The 22,989-nt window shown below is 41.9% G+C and overlaps 1 protein-coding gene and 2 long non-coding RNA genes across 3 annotated transcripts; all 3 read left to right on the top strand.

Moving 5' to 3' along the window:
* Positions 1 to 271: 271 nt before the first annotated feature.
* On the top strand, positions 272 to 11,086 carry LOC108892210 (homeobox protein meis3). Its single transcript, XM_051067906.1, has 13 exons — positions 272 to 407; positions 777 to 857; positions 4,048 to 4,187; positions 4,411 to 4,585; positions 4,685 to 4,735; positions 4,816 to 4,866; positions 5,645 to 5,794; positions 5,931 to 6,039; positions 6,972 to 7,117; positions 7,482 to 7,558; positions 8,319 to 8,377; positions 8,477 to 8,563; positions 9,921 to 11,086. The coding sequence occupies exons 2-13, from the start codon at positions 846 to 848 to the stop codon at positions 10,130 to 10,132; spliced, it is 1,269 nt and encodes a 422-aa protein (XP_050923863.1). The 5' UTR covers positions 272 to 407; positions 777 to 845; the 3' UTR covers positions 10,133 to 11,086.
* Positions 11,087 to 14,889: 3,803 nt separating this feature from the next.
* LOC127139719 (uncharacterized) lies at positions 14,890 to 16,862 on the top strand. Its single transcript, XR_007810078.1, has 3 exons — positions 14,890 to 14,937; positions 15,513 to 15,567; positions 16,775 to 16,862. It is a non-coding gene; the product is annotated as an uncharacterized LOC127139719 (long non-coding RNA).
* A 100-nt stretch (positions 16,863 to 16,962) lies between these two features.
* On the top strand, positions 16,963 to 22,214 carry LOC108892209 (uncharacterized). The gene is made up of 6 exons (XR_001962432.2): positions 16,963 to 17,184; positions 18,322 to 18,773; positions 20,368 to 20,446; positions 21,332 to 21,392; positions 21,601 to 21,639; positions 21,902 to 22,214. It is a non-coding gene; the product is annotated as an uncharacterized LOC108892209 (long non-coding RNA).
* Positions 22,215 to 22,989: the final 775 nt, after the last annotated feature.

Raw genomic sequence — 22,989 nt, 5'->3', positions numbered from 1 at the left:
CCTCTTCTTCTTCTTCGCTCCTCTCTCGGGGTCTGAAAACACCATCGCTCGCTCTCCAGCCGTGACATTTTCCAGCCTGGTCGCCGCGCGGACAGCCAAGCGAGAGAGCGCGAGAGAAACCGGAAGGGAGGCTTTTTCTTTCTGTGTCTTGTTGTCTTCCACGCGAGCACCGAGCATCATCATCATCATCATCATCATCATCATCCGCGAGGTCTCCGCGAGCCCCCCGGAGCCAGAGGAGAGGCGCTGCAGGACCAGGAGGAACCCCCCTTTTCTCTCCACGGGTTTTTTCTGGACTATACACCGGACCCGGCCCTCCTCCTCCTCCACCACCTCCCCACCCTCACCCACCTTCCTCTCCCAAGACCAGGACCAGGACCAGGACAGAACTGGATATTTACATCTCGGTGGGACATTTTAACACCGTCTACCGGAGCCGTGTGTGACTCCACATCAGCAGGAAATAGCGTTTACGCTCTATTAGAGCGTTTATTACCTCCCGCCGTTATTATAACCCATTAGGCTCACGCGGGGAATGGGGCATCAGGGTATCAGACGTCCATAAAACCCTCCAGTCCCGTCGTTATGTTGTAATATAAAAGGCGACGGGCTCGGGAGTAAACAGATAGAAACAGGTCTGGGAGTGTGTCTGTTTTAAAGACGAGGTCGTTTGCACTTGATGTTAAATGTGTTTACAACTTAATTCCTAACGCGGCGGAGTAAATAAATAAATAATAACATTCACTTTCTGTTTTTTTTATTATTATTCTTCGCAGGGACGGAGGCAGCGAGCAGAGCCGAGCCGCGCATCATCATCTCCGGTGTAGGACTGGCTGTCGAGGCGCATGGAGAAGAGGGTAGGTGCTGTTTTTCTCTCTCTTTAAAGATGTGATTGTTTGAGAGCAGCTCCTGTTCCTTCAGAAAACACCGAGGAGAAGGAGGAGGAGGAGGAGGAGGAGGAGGTCATTAAACAGCCTCATATGGTGGGAGATCCTCTTTGGTTTTAGCAGCCGCACACGGTCAAAAACAGACAGGCCCGGTGGGAAGCAGACTAGTGGACTGAGCTGGTCTGGCACGGGTTGAGTGTTTTAGGGCTAAACAGGAGGAAAGCGTGCCAGCTGAGAGCACCAGCTCCTCCTTTAAACCCGATCCACAACCGCTCCACACGCACCAGCACATATTTCTGTTGAAGCGTCTTCATGATGCTGCGAAAACTTTTACCCCGTCCTCCCCCTCTGAACCAGCCGTAACCTCTGATCCATAATGCAGCGCAGAGACACCAGGAACCCGGCTCTGATATTCCACCCTCTGCTTTAAATAATGAGGGTTTACAGTCGTGTAATGTCAGTGAGGCGTTATAATGGCGCATAAAGGTTAGAGAGGGAGAGCAGTGTGGGTCATTAAGAGGCAGAGGAGATGCAGCTCTTCAACTCGGTAAGTAGGTCAGTTTTTTGCTACAGTGATTCAGAGGCATGGTGGTGGAGGTGGAGGAGGTGGTGGAGGAGAGAGAGGCTGGCGGGCTGCAGACAGACCGAGTCCTGAGAGGAGAAGCGGTCACAACGACCGAAGAAGAAAAAACAGAATTTAAATCAAGATATTCAACATGAAACTGCAGCAGAAATAACAGGCTTTTACTGAGGAGGAGCCTTCCTGCAAAACCAGGCGAAAATTAAACGGAGTTTGGTTTAATGTGTTTGTTTAAAACACACGTGAACCGTGAATTTTGCGATTTTAAAAGAAAAATTTCTGCTGTTTATCAGACAAAACTCCAGTTTAAATCTGCCACAGTTCCTGGTTTCATTTATATTTTTAAAGAATCCGCCTGTAGATGAACACATTTAAAACTTTAATCAACTTTTTAAAGATTCCAGTTTCTCTAAAGACCCTGTGCGTCTTTAATGTGATTGTTTTGTTTATTAAAATACAGAAACACTGAAAGAAAATTCATCAAAGTGTTTAATGAACATTTTAACAGATTAAATTCGCCTTTTTTCTGAACTGACGCGCTGAGAAAACGAGAGAATTCAAATGAGTTTTGTTTGTTTTTTGCAGAACTGTTAAGTTTAACATTTAACAAGATAATAAGCTTTATATTATTTTCTAATTTAGATGTTTACAGAGTTAAAAAGAGTCGTTGTTCTTAATTAAAACTGGAGGTTTATTTCTTGTTTTTCCAGCGTCAGATCTTTGACACAAAGCTTGTGTTTTACTGTTTATTTTAGACATTTTAACCTTAAAGCTCAAACTCTGTCCTGCAGAGTTAAACCATGTTCCTCCTTCGGTGGATGTTTTGTTTTTGGACCTGAGGAGTTAAACCCTTCGCGCCTGTCAGGCCTGTGAAAACTTTACCGCTTCGGTTGAAACAACACAATTAAAAAAGTGGTTCTGAGGTTGTTGTCCTGGTTCCTCCGTGACTCTCACTCTCCCAGAAAAAGGGAAAATTCGCGGAATTTGTCATCTCGACTTTGCGCGCTTTGATCCGCAGGACGCACAGGAAACCCGATAGGAGCCGTGCGTAAAGAGAGACGCGCAATCCGATAGCGGTGATTGTGTTAATAGCCAGGCCTCCATAAAAACTAGGAGGTGTCCGGGCCAGGGCCTCAGAGCAGGTGCTTTCTGTGATCCTGGCTGGGCCATATGGGACTCTGACATACAATAATTTGATAAGCCAGTCAGGACAGCGGTTCCCAAAGTGCGGGTCCAGAGACCTCCAGGAGGTCGCCTGCAGAGGGGGATTAATTGAATCTGTCTTTTATTAAACTCCCAAAGGGAAAGACTGGATCTATGTTGAGTTTTACAACAAAAATCATCTTTATCTGGAGGAAACTGTGTCAGGAACATTAACAAGTGTAATTCAGAGTCTGTTAGTGTGAGGACATCAGAACTTTTTTACAGCGTGGTTAAAATAACAGAGTGAGAGGAGTCCAGCAGGTGCTGTCCTGTCTGCTCCATCCAACAGAAACAGAAGCAGATCTGCTGACCTGAGACAGAAGCTGCAGCGAAGCACAAATTAGCTCCATAACACGGAGGAGGAGGAGGAGGAGGAGGAGGAGGAGGAGGAGGACATGTATATTCATGATGCTGCTGTATCTGCATGTGTGTGTGAGGAGTGTGTGTTGCTGTCGCAGCATGGCTCCTGTCTCGTCTCCAGTTTAGGGAGGGAGGAGATGATATTAGCGACTACAGCGTCTCCGAGGATCCATCTCCTCCTCCTCCTCCTCCTCCTCCTCCTCCTCTAAGCATCAGACAGTAAAACAGCAGCTTTCTTCAGCTCGACTGCGACGCGTTTTCGAGGTTATTAATCCTGAGAGCTGAGGCGAAAACACCGAAATCACAGAGGCTTTTCTCAGCGAAGAAATCTGCACACACACACCTGGGGAGTAGTTTACTATAACCACAGTATATTATCAGACAGTTTCTGCTTTATTTCAGTTGAATGATTACTCTACTGTCTCTAACATCGACAAAAACACCTGCATGTACACATCATTCATCATTTACTGCATCCAGAAAATCAAGAATGACACAGAATCACAGGTTCTAGCTTTTCTGTCTTTCTTTCTCTTGGTTCTGGACTTTTCCTCAGACAAAACAAGCAGAGTCAACATGTACATTTTGGCTTTGGGTGAACGTGATTGATGTTTTTAATTATTTTCTGTCATTTTATAGATCAGAATAATAACATTAATGCCAGCTGCAGCCCAAACACACAGGTCTTAGCTTTTCCTTTTGTGAATATCTTGATAGTAAACTGAATTCTCTTGGTTCTGGACTGTTACTCAGACAAAACAGATTTAACATATAAATTTTGGCTTTAGGTGAACGTGATTGTTTTTTATTGTTTTCTGTCATTTTATAGATCACAGTAATAATAATAATAATAATGCCAGCTGCAGCTGAAGCTCACCTATTATACACACACATGACGCAGCAGTGAATGATAGTATCACAGTAAAACCACATCAGATCCTCTTCACTGAGCGTCGCTCCCTCATGTAATGAAATCACCAGATTTTTTGGTTTTTATGTTTTGTGTGTGTGTTTCAGTATGAAGAGCTGGTGCACTACTCAGGGTCGGAGGGCATGTCGGTGGGGGGGTACGGGGACGACGTCAGGCCGCTTCCTCCCCCGCAGTACGGACCCACCATCCCGGACTCCCTGAAACACCACAAAGACCAGATCTACGGGTGAGCGGAGTCTGAAACCAGAGACTCTCAGCAGATTAACGTTCAGTGTGTTTGTGCACAATATGAAAATACATGTGAGGCGTTTACGGCCCTCTGGTGTAAAGTTTCCTTCTGTAAATACATCATGTGCACAGTGAGTCAACTGTCACTGTGTTTATGTACAGTGTAGTATGTTAACTGTGTGTGTGTGTGTGTGTGTGTGTGTGTGTGTGTGTGTGCGCAGTCACCCGCTGTTTCCACTGCTGGCCTTAGTGTTTGAGAAGTGCGAGCTGGCCACCTGCTCCCCCCGAGACTCCGCCTCCCTGTCGGCCTCCTCCCACCTCCCCGGCATGACCAGCCACAGCGACGTCTGCTCCTCCGAGTCCTTCAACGACGACATCGCCGCCTTCGCTAAGCAGGCGAGTGGAGACCGGCCAATCACAGAGCAGATACATGCGAAAAATAACCAATCCTGTCGTTTTCAAATGTGTGATAATCAGTTGGGTTTGTGTTTGCAGATTCGATCGGAGAAACCCATCTTCTCGTCCAATCCTGAGCTGGACAACTTGGTATGAAGCTAACGCAGACGTCGCGCTAAAATACGAAGCTATTGATGATTGATCATTAATCTGTGTTCTCTCCCACACAGATGATCCAGGCCATACAGGTTCTCCGCTTCCATTTACTGGAGTTAGAGAAGGTTGGTGGAAGCTCAGTGCGTTTTTTTACATTTTAATTCACGTGTTTCGTTTGGGAAAAGTTCATTAATCAGATGTGATTGATTATAACTGAACATTTGAGGAAGTTAAAGGGAATCTTTGCGTTTTAATTTAGAAATCTGGTTAAAGCAACAAACTGTAACTTTGCTGAGCAGCAGCGCCCCCTGCAGCCCACTCACAAAACAGTGTATATTACCCATGATCCCCTTCTGCTTCTGGAGCAGGAGGTGTAACAAACACACCAAACTCCGTTTAAAATTCTTGATATTTTCAAAGTTTTCAACTGGAAATCAGAGATAAAGGCTGATTTTTAATGACTTCTTCTGAAGTCTTTTATGATATTTATTGCGATATTTTTTTAAAAAGCCAAGTAAAGACTTGAGAAAATCTGTTTATTGAACAATTAACAAGGTATTATTTTTATTTTTAAAGAGCAAAATCAGTCAGTCGTATTCCCTGATGTGTAGCTAACCTCAGTCTCTCATTTCGTGACTCGGGGAAACAAATGTTTCCTCGTTCTCCCTCACCTCCAACACCAACGTCCGCCATCTTTAATGTAGATTTGAAGAGAGAGCGAGTGCAGTGCAAAGGATGATGGTCTCTGTAGTTCTAATTTCCCTTCGCTCTACTTTAATTAAGCTACAGTTTTACCCAGAAGACCTGACGTTTGTTACCGTCCAGGTCCACAGGTTACACAGAGCAACCATCGAAACGAGAACCTAACTGTGGGGTTAACAGTTTCCATCTGTGTCTCCTCAGGTGCACGACCTGTGTGACAACTTCTGCCACCGCTACATCACCTGTCTGAAGGGCAAGATGCCCACAGACCTGGTCCTGGACGAGCGGGAGGGCGGCTCCAAGTCTGACATGGAGGACTTCACCGGATCCTGCACCAGTCTGTCAGAGCAGGTGAGTTAAGCAGCCGCCGTTCACCTGTCCAGCTGAATAATGACTGGGAATTCACCACCACCTCCACCACCTCCTCCTCCTCCACCTCCTCCTCCTCCTCCTCCTCCTCCTCCTCCTCCTCCTCTCTCGCCTGCAGAATGCATCGTGGCTTCGGGAGCCGGATGAATGTGCCTCTACTCCTCTGGGAACTCCAGGCACCTGCGGCCTGCCTTCACACAGCACAGCAGACAACTGTAGCGACACAGGTACACACACACACACACACACTGCACAGATGCATGCAGGGAAAACAAGGGTGTGCACGCACACAGCTGCCACATCTGCAGCAACACTCACACAGCTTATTATACATACACCACTGTAAATGATTGGTAGGGATACAAATCTTTACAGGGATAAACCTTTTTATTAAAGAGGAAGATCCTTTTTCTTTAGCCAGAAACATCACTATATATCAATACCAGACTCCATTGACAAATACCACTGCCTCCATCTGTTAGTTTGTTTGTGTTATTGTGTGACTTTCAGTGGTGGAAGAAGTTCAGATCCTTTACATAAGTAAAATTACCACACAATAACACAAACAAATTAATAAATCGAGGTAGTGGTATGCCTGTGTTCTGCTCTGTAAATTAGTGTTTTTGTCAATGGAATCTGGTATTGATATGTAGTGATGTTTGTGTTTCCATTATTAAACATTTAGACCCACACAAGAGAACATAAGGCCCAGGTTCAAAAATAATAGAGTTAGTTTTTGTTTAGCTGGAAACAGACGTTTTATTAGTACCAGACTCCATTGACAAAAACAGTAATTTTACCAAGCAGGAAAACAGGAGCTGATGGAATACTGCTGCCACTGTTTGTGTTATTGTGTGACTTTCAGTGGTGGAAGAAGTTCAGATCCTTTACATAAGTAAAATTACCACACAAACAAACAGATGGAGGCAGTTGTATTCCAGCAGCTCCTGTGTTCCTGTGCAGTAAAATTACTGTTTTTGTCAGTGGAGTCTGGCAGTAATAAAACGTCTGTTTCTGATTAAACAAAGAGGATCTTCCTCTTTAATAAAAAGCTCTGTCTCTGTAGGAATCCTCTCCATCTTCAAGATTTTTGTGACTGATGCTGGTAGATTCACAGACGCAGCCTTTAAGCTCCAGTGTTTCCTTGGTCTCCCTGCAGGCGACGGTCTGGATGGAGGAGTGGCTTCGCCCAGCACAGGAGAGGAGGACGAGTCCGACCGAGACAGGAGGAACAACAAGAAGAGAGGGATCTTCCCTAAAGTGGCCACAAACATCATGAGAGCGTGGCTCTTCCAGCACCTGTCGGTAAGACAGAGACAGAGAGAGCTTCACGTGGAAACAGTGAACTTTGAGCGTAATTAAAACCGTCCTGCAGAGCTGTAATAAAGCAAAGAATAATTACAGAGAGAGAGGATTTAACACGAGACAAGAATAGACAGAGAGGGGAAGCGAGTGTATAATGGAGGTCAATTAAATTAAAATGAAAAATCAGGGGGATTAAGTGATTATGTGAATAATAGTGGAAGTGATAGAAATGGAGTGGAATGTTGCTGAGGTGGTTAGATTGGTAATTAGCTCTTAAATGAGGCAGGTCAGATGTTGCTTTACTCCAACAGAGGGTGAAAACGTGAGCTTTCTTTAACCCGTCGCTCTGTGTGTCCTCTCCCAGCACCCGTACCCGTCCGAGGAGCAGAAGAAGCAGCTGTCGCAGGACACGGGTCTGACCATCCTACAGGTCAACAACTGGTCAGTGCACATGAAATCAGTACGCTAATTCTGAAGCCCTGCGGCGTATCAATAATCAGTTAAACTGTCTTCTTTAAATGGACAGCGTCAACTTTCAGTTTGACAACATGGCCGCCGCCGTGTCAATAACAGAGCTGAGCAGCATCTGTGTTTTACAGCTCGCTGAGGTCACTTTTTGTTTTGTGTGAATAAATGTTAATTAAATGAAACGTCGCACTTTTACAAGAGAAGACTGTGATCTGACTTCATTACACAGGAGCGAAGAAACGTCCGACTCAGCATTTTTTCTGAAGCCGCAGAGCAATAAAATCTACTCGCTCCATGTCCATAAAACAGAATAGCAAATCAATATCCAATAATCAGATGATTTACAGCTCCCAAATTCCCCATACACTCCTCAGACATAAATCTACACACACTACACACTGAAGCTTAAAGACATGGAGTGTTAGCATCACACGCTAACAGTGTATTTTGTAATCTGATAGGTTGTGTGTTTTTATTTGACACACACACACACAGTGACCCAATCAATGCAGATCAATCAATTATCACAGGAGCCGATCGATACCTGCTCTGCCCTAACGTTGATTTACTCTGCTCTCTGAAAGGGTTAAGTGGTTGTAAAAGCGAAAAGGTTAGTGGTTCTCCCAGTCGGCTTTTTCTCCATTAACGGGGGACGTCGTCCACCCCCCCCCAAAGTCCCCCCCCCCAAACTCACCCTCTCTCTCTTAACTCACCCTCTCTCTCCTCTGTAAAGGTTCATCAACGCCAGGAGGAGAATAGTTCAGCCGATGATTGACCAGTCAAATCGCTCAGGTCAGTGTTTATAAGTCAGTCAGCTGCTCGGTGTGTGTGTGTGTGTGTGTGTGTGTGTGTTTGTTGTGTATTTGTGTCTGACTCTGTGTTGTCTCACAGGTCAGGGTGGTCCCTACAGCCCAGAGGGAGCAGCTCTCGGAGGCTACGGCCTTGACGGACAGGCCCACCTCGGTCTTCGGACGGCAGGTACGGTAGCCTGTAGGGAACAAAACATGCAGAATATAATCCAGTTATAATCAATATTTAGTAATTATCAGTAAATCCAAACGTGTGGTTAATTTGCAAGTCAATTGAATTTTTGAACTGACTCATATAAAATGCAAATATTACGCAGTGAAAACGCGATGTAAATTTTTTTTTTCCGAACGATTTTTCTGGGCTTTCCTGCCTCCGCTAGCAGGACCTTAAACTGTCCCACCATCCTAAAAATATTTTCACAACCAGCCATGATGGAGCTTCACTTGCTGTATATTCACACTTTTGCGTTGCGTTGTACGTGTATACATTTCTGAGTCGAGTTTTAGCTCCAAATCGTTGTACTAGCACCACATTTCCACGTAGCTCTGTTAACGTGTACGATTCAAACATGGAAGTCTATTCGTTCCTATGGGAACGCCCGTGATTTCTGATGTGATTGCAAAACTCCTTTTTTCGGTGTAGAATTTGCCTCTTGTACGTTAAAAAGCATAAAAAGAAATTAGCTAACTTTTCAATGGTATATTTAGCTAACATTGGTAGCATGTTAGCTGTGGTTCATACGTCTTTTAACAAAATATTCTTTAAAAATGGCGACACACCTGGCAGCCATTGGACGACCTCTGGACGAGGAAAAATTAGCTTCTCTCCCGTGGCTGCGTTGACGTTTCCATTCATCTATAAAGACATGCATTACTGGCATTGAACACTAGGGGGTGCACTCCACATATTACAGGGAATTATGGAAAACATGGGGAATCTTTAGGGGTCAAAACATGATTTAATGGTTCGTTCCAGCTGTACTCTGAAGTCGGAATTTCTGAGTTTCAACTGGAACGCCCAACGTCAAAAAAAGAATTCAAGATGGCTGCTACTCGCATCAATAGAAGTGAACACTCTGCTAACTGCTAACTTCACCTTAAGTCAGTTTTGTGTTTCGGTAACGGAAAGACAAATCAATCGTAATCAAAACATTTACGCAACAAAATATGCGAAAAACAAAGATATCTTTGTGCTTTTTTTCGTCCTCCGAGGTTTTTATTAGTTTTGATACTTTGAGAGAAGAACAACAACAACAAAGGCTTTCCTGCGAGTGTCCATGTTTTTCCAACGTCTCAACTCGGAGGTGACATCACTCCCAGTCCTGACTTCCGATGTGAATGGAATGCATCATAATTAAAGTAAAATAAAGTAGAAACGCTCCTCTCAGTCGAACGTACACACTTGACTTCAGATACTGTGGATCGATTATTTAAAATGGCGTCGACTGTTTCTCTTCGCCGTTCCTTTGTGTCATTGGAGCAGAATCCGTCGTCCATTAAAAACCTGCTCCTCCTGTTTCCTCCAGGTCTCCAGGGGATGTCTTCTCTGCAGGGCGACTACCCCAGCGCTCTCCTGTCCCAGCCGGCCTACCCTCCCCACCCGGGCCCCTCCCTCCATCCGTACCCGGGCCCTCACCCCCACGCCGCCGCCGCCGCCGCCATGCTGCTCCACCCGCCGCCGCACGCACACCCCGCAGAGCCGCTCCTCGCGCAGGGACTGGACATACACGCACACTAGCGCACGTGGGTGTGTGTGAAGGAAAATTACTGTATGAATGTGTGTGTGTGTATGTGTGTGTGTGTGTGTGTGTGTGGTTGTGTGTGTGTGTGATGACGCACACAGTACACTATTTAAAGAAAAAAAAGACACACTGCTCCGAAAGTTTACATTCCCCACTGAAAGACACTGACCTCAATGTAGCTGTTCCACTCGCTAACACACACGCACACACACACACACACACACAGTCTAGACCCACAGGTTTAAGCCATACCTCTCTCAGAGTAGAAGTGCTTCCTCCTCTCCAAATGTTTCCACTGTGTCCTGTGGGTGAGACACATGCTTTAAAACTACACTTCCCATCATGCCTGCTGAAACCACAGGAAGACGCCTGATTGGACCAGAAAGACAGACGGATGAATATTTATCCTCAGCAGCACACGGACGGACAGATGGACGGACGCCAGGCGGGACTCGATCCTGTGAGCACGCCTTCTTCTTCCTCACTGCTCCCTGTCTTCCTTCACACACACTTTATTTAAAGCTGATTTGAGTTGTTTCTTATTCTATTTTTCTATTTATGTGGCGGATGCAGCTTCACACGAGCTTGTTGAAACGTTTAGTGCTCTTCCTCAGCATGAAGCTAAAACACTATGAATGACTTCCAGTTCTGCCTCGCTCTCGTACCACTGACCTCCTTAAGACGCCAACAGGTGTCCGTTAACCTTAGGATCTTTCCTACAAATACACAGCACACACACACACACAGCACTACACTGAAAGCCATTTACACACACACACACACAAACTTCTGTAAGCATTTCTAGTACATGTTTGTCTGTCATGGCGGCGTGTGAGAGGAGCTGCAGCCAAAGGACTCTTCAAACATTCAGCTCCCTCTCCGCTCTGCTCGGAAACATTTCTGAATGATGATGGGAAATATCGTTAAAGTATTAAAATGTTTTTTTCTAAGACTTGTTGTGGTCATCTGTGTCCTTGTGTTTGTAAGGTTGTTTTTCCAGAGCCAGTAAAAGTTATGGTTCTGGAAATTTGGGAGTTTGTTTAACCTGAAACATCGCAATGTATCAATACCAGACTCCATTGACAAAAACAGGAATTTTAGGTCACAGAACACAGGAGCTGCTGGAATACAGCTGCCTCCATCTGTTCGTTTGTTTGTGTTATTGTGTGACTTTCAGTGGTGGAAGAAGCATTCAGATCCTGTGAGTCAAAGTATCCAACAAAAACACAAACAAACTAAGAGATAGAGGCAGTGGTATTCCAGAAACTCCTGTGTTCTGTGAGCTAAAATTCCTGTTTTTGTCAATGGAGTCTGGTATATATAGTGATGTTTCTGGTTCTTACTCCTAAATAAAGAGATTTTCGTCCCTGGCCCAGGTTAAAAAACACTAGAGTTATCTTTTAATTGTTCATTGGTTTGAGAATGTGTAAATTGGCTTTTTTGGTTTTAACATGGTCAAATATACTGAATTAAAGGCCCAGGTTCAAAAATCCCAAAGTTGTACCAAAGATATTTCAATGATAAAAATTGAAAAGTCAACATGAAGTGGATCTAATCTTCAATCCCACCTAAATTACACAACAAACAATGTTCTGCTCATTGGGAAGCTTCAGACCTGCCTACGTACAGTTCATTTTAACGTAGCTGACTGACTTCTGGTCACACATCATAGTTTTCATGAGGCAACAACAACTTTATTAATCTTATTTTATCGAACTCATGACTTCCTAAACACAACAAAAGTCAAAATCAGGCGGCGCACATTTTTAAAAACAGCCCAGAAACACTTGTGTGTTCTTGATTTACACTAATCCACAGCACTCTGGGATATTTCGACTCCTTCACAAGATGTTCAAACACTTTTTAATAAACCACCTCAACTGTCACAGGACCCTTTCTTGAAAAATAGTGTAATCTTCCTCCCTTTTTTTCCAGTCATAAGTCACGTCCGTCCCTTCCTCCGACTATCTGTTTAACTCTGACGGAGGCCTCCGGCTGCAGCCGCAGTCATTTGTCACGCAGGCTGGATTATCACAGAGGAAAGAGGAAAGTTTTTTAATGTTTTATAGCTCAGAACTCCTCGTGGCCTTTGTGGATTTCTTTCCTGCTTGTTTATCACCTAAATTAAAGATAATATGTCAACAAGTGCAAACACTCAAAACACATGTACACATCCCATCCATAACCTTCACCTCTCCTCTTCCTCCACATCCCTTTACCCATCATCCTGCCCCCCATTCTGCCTGGGGCAGGAGGAGGGAGGGGGGGGGGGGTCAGGGGCCAGAGTTCAGACAGAGGTCAACAGGAAATGGCTGTTGTGCCCAGCACCCAGGTCCTGACCTCAGCACCCCTCCACTTTTCATTTCTCTTTGTCCGTCCACGCACTCGCTCCTCGGCCATGTGGTTCAGGACGAGCCCCCTCACTCCTCCTCCTCCTCCTCCTCCTAGTAGCCTCTCGATCGTCTCTTTCACAACTCGGTGCAACAACTTCTGTTTCACTAGCACTTTGTTCACTAAATGACCAAACTTTAAGCTACTTTTAACATTTTAGCACAATGAAAATGACTGAAAACTACCACCACACCTTGTTTTATTCTTAATATCTTCACATCCATTAATAAGACATTAATGAGAGACTGTATCTGCCTTACGAAAAATCAACAGGCAGCAGTACAAACCTTTACGTGGTTCAGTCACACAGTCCTCCATTTTACATAATTTGACAAGGCTAGGAATAATACTTTTAAAGATAAGAACACAAATGTGAAAAATTTGGCTAAAAACAAATTAAAACATTGGAACTGAACAAATATATTGGACATGAATATCAGTGCTCCAGCTATTTGAAAACAATGATCACAAAGCGTATAAACCTGCAACATCACAACCAGGCAGAAAAATCAACAACACATTCTTTATTCATACATCAGTGTGCGGCAGCCCTCACTCCACAAACACAACATAATTCATGGTCATAGCCGTGGCTTGTGATTGGCTCGCCAACATGGACTCCATTAGACGGTGGGAATTACACCGCATAAAATCTGCCTTTATGTTGACAAATGGGAGCGGGAGAAAGGGCATGAATAGTATTTATGTGTATTTGTGTTGCAGTGTTTGAGGAGAACGTGGAGGTGTGCAGCTTGTTTAGCCTCAAAACTTCATAGATCAGACACATACGTTTGAGAAAAATATTTATATGAATGAGACGTTTTTGTGAGGAAATGATTTTTGTAAAAGTTTAAAATGAAAACGGTGTGATTGTCATTTGAAATGAGCTCCACTGGCCCTCACGTTTTCACATATATTGAGTGTACTGCTGCATTCCTTATAATGTCTCCATCATTTCAAGACTGGTTTGAATTTGACCATTTGGGCCATTGAAGCAAAATGAATACATGTGTGTGTAATGTGAAAATGTGTGCGCATAAATATGTACTATTCCATTTTAACATAAAGTGTGTGTCTGTGTGTGTGTGTGTGGGAGTGGGGGTTACTCTAGTAGTCATTAATCATTCAATTACACACCTGTCAGAGTTCAGACAAGTGGGAGAGAGAGGGGGAGGGAAGGGTGAGGGAGGGAGGAATGCGGCAGAGCAGAGCAGGAGAGGAACTGAATGAATGAAAAAAGCACCTAAAGAGAAAGAAAGAGAGAAAGTTTTATTGTGGGGTGTGTGAACGAGCCGTGACAGAGGGAAGCTGTCGGCCGCTGAAAGACTCTGCAGTGAAGACAGTGACTGTTAATGTGCGTCATAGGGATGAGGACGAGGAAAGATGCAGACAAACTCTGTCTTCTTTCCAAACTGACTTAAGATGATTAGAACAAAGATTTTAATATATTTAAAACATTACAGGGGTTCTTTTTACATTTAAAGCATCATTTTGCTAATTGTTGTTTTGTGCTGCAGTTTCTACAGTTTTGGCCTGAGAGTTCACACATTGACTGTTTCTCATCTCATTTCTACTCTAAATACTAATAATATTCTGTATACTCATACTCATCCTTATAGTATTTTTTTTATAGTATTTATCACCTGACTAAAATATATATCTTACTTAAATAGAAGTAGCAATAGCACAGTATGAAAATACTCCATCGCAGGTAAAAGTACTGGATTGAAAAATATAAAACTATAAGAAATATTTGGAGATGAATGTTATATTATGTTAATTGTAATAGATTAAAAAGTATAATATTTAACCCTGAATGATAGTAAAGGAGACATACATTGATTAGCCGCAACTTTAAAAACTGCAGTTTCTTGTTTTACTGCTATGCCTGAGTGGTAAATGTATATTTAAATATTTGCAAATATATGTATGTATTTATATTTATGTATGTATTTTTAAGGGGGTCCTGGCTATGTTTAAGAGTAAATTTAATTCTAATACTATTAGTTTGTGTTATTACCTTAGTCTCCCCACTATTACTTTTCTATTTCTTAGTATTTAAAATGCTTATGTCGCTGTTAAACGGGGCACTCACCATGCTGTCACCTAAAGTTACTCTTTTTCGCCAATAGATGGCAGTATTTGATGGGGTATTTGAATAACTGGCGCTGTTTTATGGCAGGAAAGAGTGAGAATCAAATATACTTGAGTAAATTAAGGTATATTCCTGAATAGTCTTAAATAATAATATAGATTTCTTTTATGGTTGTGATAACAACAGATTGAATAAGATACTCACTGTTCGTAGTTCAAAGTCGGTGGTATAAAAGCTCCCATTGAAGCCCCGCCCACTTCCTCCTCGTTTCAAACCGACCGAAAATTCCATGGCGCCATCTTGTCCCCGTCCAATGTGAGTCTCTCGCAATCACATATTAAATCACTTGTTGCATTTCAGTGCCATTCGAGTGCAACTTTATACTGTTGTTCAGCACACAGTCCAGCTGGCTGTATCTTCAAATGCCGAATTACAAAGGGCCCAAGTTGATGACTAGCTTAACTGTGCGAGCAACATTAAGCTAATTAACGCTAAGTAGCTAACTTTAAGCTAGACAATATTAACAGGAGGTAACGTTAACGTTGTCACGGTGTCTCTGTAACGTCCATAGATTCCAGTAAAATAGCAAACACACTGCATGTGTGGCTAAACTAGCTAACATTAGTGACTAGTTACCTGTGGCTAATGTTTACCTATCGGGGAGTCCTTCGAGGATTTACGTTACTAAGATGTAACGCTAATGTGCCTTTAGTATGAATTAATAACTGTGTTGTTTTGGAGACACTTAAATTACACGAGAGTTTACAAAGTAGCATTAAGTTACTGTTCAATTGTTTTGTTTAGAGGTTGCTAATTAAATTTAACTGATCGTGTCGATAAGATAAAATAACCTAATACAGTTGTTGTTGTTGTTTGTTTGTTATTGACAGACTCATTCCATTCTGCGCCCAGAGTTGGACGTCTATGGACAGCTCACTTTCACAGGTACTTCATTTGAGGGGTTCAAAAACTCCAGACTCATGTAGACGTTAGATGGAGACGTAGACGTAACAGTGATGCGTTTTAAAACGAAAACGTAATATGTGGACGTAATCATAGTGTGACATTTACACTTAATAGATAGGAGAGACGTTCACTGACTTTTAACTGACATGTTTACTGAAGTCAGTGAACATATAAATGAACATTGCGGATTTTACTGTGTAATGTCACTGTGTATTTGTACTGCGTGTTAATCCTGTCTTCTTACATAAAGTATACTGTATATACTCACCCCCCCACACACTCTTAATATTCCTTGTGTGTGTTGCAGTCTCCATGTTTAGCTGCAGTACCTCGAATGCCTCAGGCCACAGCCATCTGTGTTCCCCCCCCCCAATTTCACAAACACACACCCACACTCCTCCTCTCTACCCTGTACACCCCCCCCCAAGACACACACACACACACACACTCACTCCCCCACCTCCCTCCTACTGCCGCCACCACTGCCATATATCTAATTTATGTCCATGGTGAGTGCGTTACACACAGTCATGTATGCATAATATATCGCATGTGTGAAGGAAATGTGTGTGTGCAGTGACCAGTGTAGTCTCGACCACAACTCCTCCCTGTGTTTTGCTGTGTGTGTGTGTGTGTGTTTTTGTTTGTTTGTTGCCTGATAAATGTGTGATTCAGTGTGTAGCACTGTCTTTCTTCCTCAGTTTTACACCAGATCTGACAGCACTGATAAAGGGTGAAAGAAGAGAGAGAAAGAGTGTGTGTGTGTGTGTGTGTGTGTGAAGGCTGCACAGACACAGCTGTTTCTGGGCTTGACATCCACATGCAGGCAGAATGCCAGATGTCTCATTAGGCAAATTTGATTGGCTCGGTCATTTAGAATGCAGCGATGAGACGGTTCCATATGTGTGTGTCTGTGTGTACATTTACATAAGAGGCCCCCTGTATAACTATTTACATGTGTACATGCTCGGCGTATGTGCATTCATTAACTGTTTTGGTAATATTTGAATTCACAGGCAGATAATTACAGAGACACAAACTAACTATATAATAACTGCAATGTGAAATGGATGTAGTAGAAGAATGTGCTGGAAATAATAAACAAAAACACACACTCCTCAAATATTTAAACAGCGCAATACCAAAAACTATATATCTCTAAAAGCTTCTATGGTTGATGGTCCAGGTCCTGGTTTCCTGTCAGAGCTGCTCCACCACCTCTTCACAGGAAGAACAAATATAACTGATGACACCTGAGAGCTTCCTGCTTGAGGTAAGTTATCTTTTATCATCTATTATCATCCGCCCTTCACAGAGAGGAAGAGACCCACAAGCTCAGGCTGCTCTAGTGCTCCCCCTAGAGGCCTGGAGAAGTTGTGTTAACAGGATATGCAGCGCTTATTTTGTTGAATTTGTTTTCAGAGTCTGTGTGTTTTTGCTTTTGTATTGTGTCTGCATTTGCAGGAGAAAGGAGACAGGGGGGTTGGCAGGACTCCAGGACTCTGTAGCAGATCCAGCAGAAGTGGGTCCAGGTCCAGATCCTGCTCGAAGTCTGCAAGGGCATCTATCACAGCATGAGTGCTAATGCTAGCTCAGGTAAACAGATTATTACATCTCTGTCTGTCTGCATCTTGTTTATCTGTTAATGTCTCTTTAGTTTCTCTCAGTTTTACTACAGAGACACACTCTTTGTGTTGTTTGTTTTTCAGACAGAGCGTCACTGAGTTAAGAGTGAAAATATTGTTGAAATACAACAAGACATATCACCATATCAGCTCCTCTGAAGTGGCCCTCAAATATAAACATGTGTCCTCACTTTGGGCCACCAGGGGCAGCATTAAACCTCCTGTGAGTCAACCACTGTTCAGCTGGTTAGTTCCTATGGTAAGTGGTTTTCCAAGCACACTTCTCTGTAATCACACTTTATATATTCATAATAATATTTCTCCTCATCTGGATGGTAATTAAAGATATCAAAAATATTTGTAGTAGTTGAAACTGTATTTCAAAATGTACAACTTTGATTGTAGTCTGTAAAAACTGTAAATCTCACAGGAGGTTTAATGCTTCCCTCTAGTGGTGCAAACTGACGGCACATAGAGTATTTGTGTTGGGGAATTACACTTTTGTGTTTGGCTGCTTGTGAAATTGAATAATTCCTGAAACCGTCTCTTCATATTTCTCTCGTAGAAAACTGGAACACCAAAGTCTGTCATAGTCGATAGAAGTTGTTGATGTTGTTTACATATGTCAGATTGTAATTTTATGGGATGATGTTGGTTGGACCATTTAGTCTTAGATATAAAACTATCAGACTAGTAGATGTGACTAAAATATACATTTGCAAATATGACAGTTGTGGCTCTGCACTTCACACTATCTGATCTCCAATTCATCTGCACTGGAGAGATTAAACCCCCATTTCAGATGGGTTAACAGTCACTTTATTTTTATACAAACATCTTTTTTTAAATTCAAACTGAAATTTAAAGATGTTCTTTAAAACTGACTCAAGAATGTGAATGATTCTGCCTCCTGAATAATTATAACACAAACAACATCATATTAAAAGTTTATTAAAAGGAAGATTTTTGTACACTTTGTGGTAGAGTTTTGCAATTTTGTTGATTTTCTGATTAAAAAACAAAACAAAACAAAACAACCAGCTGATTAATCCTCATCTTCAGCAAATCTTCATGTTTAATGTTCATTAAGATTATACAATCTGTCCAGCGGCAGGAAGGATTCGAACCAGACTCCTCTCACCTGGAGAGCTTCACCTTGCGGCGGTAGACCAACGAATCGGACCACTAGAGCCCTTCCCACTCAGCTTCTCTCTCAGCTCTTCACCCATCAACTTCCGCTGATTCAACCAATCACGAGCGGAGCTAGGCGGGCCACAGTCGGTCGACCAATCAGCGCCTTGTCTGACGACGTTGGCTAGCGTCTGCCGTCATTCGACGTGACCTGAGCGGAGGAGAGCAGAGCGGCGGACAAACAAACACGGAAAAAACGAGTAAAAATACGGAGTAAAATCAACGTTTGAGTCGCCGTTTCGTCGCCTCAGTTTGTTAACACACGAAGACTCTTCATCACCGAGGAAATCTGGATATTAAAACGAGCTTTGGAGCTGTTTTTGTCGAACACGAGTGAGGCTGGACGCTGAGCACACGTGCGACGCTAAGGTAAGGCTAACAGCTAGCGGCTAACTGATTAGCGTGGAGCGTTAGCTTTAGCATTAGCCCTCTCGTCTAGTTTATCTTTTGACCTTCCTCCTATTTTCAGTCACTTTTATTGCCTGGGTAACAGAGTGTTTGTGTCACTTGCAGACATGTTGTGTCTTTGTCAGTCACTCTGGTCGCTAAAAGTCAGTTTGTGGTGGTTTGTCAGAGCTTTGTGATCGCGCTGCGTCCCAGCTTTTTGTCGCTTTGTGGCAGTTTTGTATCTTTGCGGTTGTTTTGCTTCACTGTGAGTGTCTACCTGAGGCCTGTACTATGAAAGGAGTTTAATCTCGTCTGATTTAACTCGGGGTTGACAAACCCTGGCTCGATCTGTGTTTAAGGGTACGATGGTGGTTCAGATGTCGGTAAATTGAGTTGGTGTTAACTTGATCGGAGTTAGTGCGCGTGCGTAAACCGTATCTCTCAGATGAAGAGCGCACGTTAATTCTGTGGGGTTGTGAGTAATATGAGACTTATGGACACATAAAATATGTGATGATTACAGTCAACACGTGGGTCACATGTCTGAGAATGAGCTGTTCCTGTTAATGATGTTATGTTCAGTATGAACTTCATGTTAACAGTATTTCAGCCTCAGTGGAAACATTTTATAAAGTGGTTCACATTCATATTTCCATCATTAATGCTGCATGTTTTGATATGAAGTCTACAATTACAACAGCCCGTCGCATTATATTGTCTATTGTCTGTCATTAAATTGAAAATGGAAAATGCACAGCATAAAAAACACTGTTTATTTGTCTACATACCTCTACCATCCACTGCATACTTTACCAGTAACACTGAATTAACCACATACATAAACCGCTCAGAGCAGTTTAGAGACGCAGTGTAAATGACCATGGCAGCAGACCTCAGGTAAAACCTATCCACCTTTTGTAGTACAGGTTAAATAGGAAGTTACACCTGATGTTACCCTGATAAGACAGTAACCTCACTTTATAGTACAGGCCTCTGCTCGTTATTGTGTGTCCTTGTGCTCACCTTTTTTTTCTGAATTAATTTTGATTAATTTTTCACCTCAGTGTTATTGTCAAGGTTTTAGCAGAAAGTCTGTTCTCCTTCACTGTTTAACTTTGATTAAACAAGTTAAACAGGTGTCAGACAGGTAAACTGGGAATGAATGATTGTTCTTAATTAGGAAGTTGATGATCTTCCACACATAGTTGAAATGTCTCACAGGAGCCAGGTTTAAAGTATCTCATCATTGAACAACTACTTGAGCACAAAGAGGAAAAACAAGCTGTGAGATAGTAAAAGTTGCAGAGAAGGTGATTTACACGTCACAAAAACTGTTCTCAGGAAGGCTGAACACATAAACACATTCTCCATAGACAAGTGTTTTATTCCTTATGTCATTCAGACCCTGAACACAGAATGACTGGGTGTCATTTATTTATGAGGCCTGCTCTCTGATGCTGCTGCTGTCTGTGCACTGTTGTTTCTATGCTGTATGTATAGGTGGATGATAAAATTAATCTAAACTCTGTTTTTTGTAGTTTATTAGTTTTTCAAGTCTCGTTCTTGTGTTTTCCAGGTTTTTCCAGGCCTTTCCAGGTCTCCCTCTCCAGCTGCTGCAGCCTGGACAGAAACACCAGCTCTCACACACCACAGAGGTATGAGTCCTAAACATTTATCCAGTCTGAACAAAACGACTTGATCAGTTATTAATGCATGGAGTGTTTTTATTTAAATACACAGTCAGGTCAAATCCAGCACAATAAACACAACAGATGCTCAACTGTTAAAAGTTATTGTTCAGTACCAGTTAAAGTATATTCACTTTGTTTCTACATCAGAGAAAATCAGGACAAAGTTTTGGTTTTTATTCACTAAATATTTTGGCATAAACACACTGTATTAGTTATGTGTTTTAACCACAGGAAAAAAAGTTTAATTTAACTAGAAAATAAGCTGCTGTTATAAACTCTATCTTTGTAAATCCAGAATATAAAGTTTAAAATCAGTTAAATATGAAATCACACACGTCATATGCAGGATGTAAAAAACTCCTCACTCTCAGTCACTGTCATCAGAGCTGATCATAAAGTTTGAGTAATGGAAATATGAGTAAATTAATACTAAACTTAATCAGACTGAATTAATGAATGTTACCTTTATTTATAAACTAAGACAAAACAACACATTAAGTAAATATGTGTTAAGAAGAAGGAGAGTGTGTCGTTTCCTTTCACCTTTAATCTTTAAAACTTCCTGCTGTAATGTTTCTGTTTCTGTCTGTGGTGTAGTAGTAACAGTACTACAGTGTAGAAATACTGACACAAGTTCAAACCCTGCATGTAACTTCAGAGTGTTTATGATGTTCTTCACAGTAAATCACATGATCACTTCAGTGGTTGATCGACAGACGGCAAAGACACAAACTTCGAACCTTCATTTTTAAAATGTGTTGCTCTCAGTTTAACGTGGACGTGATGTTTGAAACAGGTGACGGTGTATTGATCATTTTCATTTCTATGTTTCTTCTTTATTTCCTCCAGGTGTCACCACTTCATCCAGAGTGCAGAGACCAGGACCAGGATCCACCACGGAGACCTTCAGGTAACTTTGAGCATCAACAGTCCACCACAGACACTGAGTCATTAAACTGTGTAACAGTTAATCAGTAAACAACCTTCAAACAGACTCATTAATAAAGTTTATTCACACAGTTCATGTAGAAAACTGATTCTATTCTCATCTAATGATCAGCTGTTTGTTAGAAGTCGTCATAGATTCTGTTTTTAAATCAATCGTCTGTGTTTTTCAGGTGAATTCACAGAAACGTCTGGATCCACTGAAGGTGAAGGTAGGAACAGTTTTATTTCTTTACAAACAACCTTAAACATTTGATTATGAAATCATTAACAGTGTTAAATAATTCAATCAATTCTGGTTTAAAAGCAACAATTTCCTGGAATTAAACCGTAGGTAATGGTTTTAATAACCAACAGTAATTGAACAGCAGCTATTCTGGTAATAATAACAATTTATTAGTAATTGTGGTAGAATTAATGATCAATTATTGATTGATGATTGAACAGCAGTATTAACACTCTGTGTCTCTGCAGGAGGAGGAGGAAGCAGCTGATGAAAGAAAACCACAGAGTGATGAAGCTGTTGATCACAGACAGACTGACAGACCTGCTGCTTCTAACAACAACAAGACACTGAACTCAACTGGAGACACTTTGTTTTATTGTCCCACCAACATGTGATGGAGCTGTGAGCTTATTTCACACTAACACGTCTCCATCAAACATCTTTAACAACACAAAACTGTTTATGATCAATGATTGTATCATGAACAGTTAAATGTCGTTAACGTGTTCGTCTGTAAAATGAGCTCACGGCTCCGTCACAGTGGGAATAAAAACAAAGTGTTTGCAGTTGAAGTTTGCTGATGTTTCTATTGAAGTTCAACTGGAGACACTTTGTTTTTATTCCCACTGTGACGGAGCCGTGAGCTCATTTTACAGACATTTAACTGTTCATGATACAATCATTGAATCGTAAACAGTTGTGTGTTGTGTTAGTCTGTGGAAAAGAAGCGCCTCCTAGTGGTCAAACCTCTGTCATTATCATTACTGTGATTTGTTAAATGAAACAAAATCATTAAAGTTTCTTTTGAATTGAACTGAGTCTCTGTTTTCAAACTAATGTTCATACTTTTTATTTTATGTAGCTACACTGAGAAAAAAGACAATTTAAATGGTCTCTTAAATACTCTAATTACTACCTCTACTCTTATGGATTACTTTTAATGATACAGATTAGTTTTAACTTTGTTAAAGGTGTCAGGTTATAAAGAGTCAAACTGCAGCTCAGATGATGACAGAGACTCAGTGATAAAAACAATAGACGAACTCTGACCTTCTGGAAATCTCCACGTCTGTGTCTCTTCTCTCTGAGCTGCTTTGAGTCCTGAGGAGAAAATAACAACAATCATCAGAAACCTTTCAAACCATCACAATAAAAACACAGAGGGTTTCTGGGTAATGAAGTTCAAACTGTCAAAAGATGGAAAAATAATTTGGAATTATATTTGAAGGTAAAAGTTTTGTTCTTCTACCAGGTTGTTATTTTAGAGGAAATGAATGACCAATATTTGACCCATCTTTTGAATACTATACTATGACATTTTTTGACATATTTTGAC

The sequence above is a fragment of the Lates calcarifer genome, unplaced genomic scaffold (assembly GCF_001640805.2).
Source record: "Lates calcarifer isolate ASB-BC8 unplaced genomic scaffold, TLL_Latcal_v3 _unitig_2116_quiver_1412, whole genome shotgun sequence".
Lineage (NCBI taxonomy): Eukaryota > Metazoa > Chordata > Actinopteri > Centropomidae > Lates > Lates calcarifer.
Note: the sequence above shows the minus strand (reverse complement) of the source record. Positions and strands in the feature narration are given on the sequence as shown.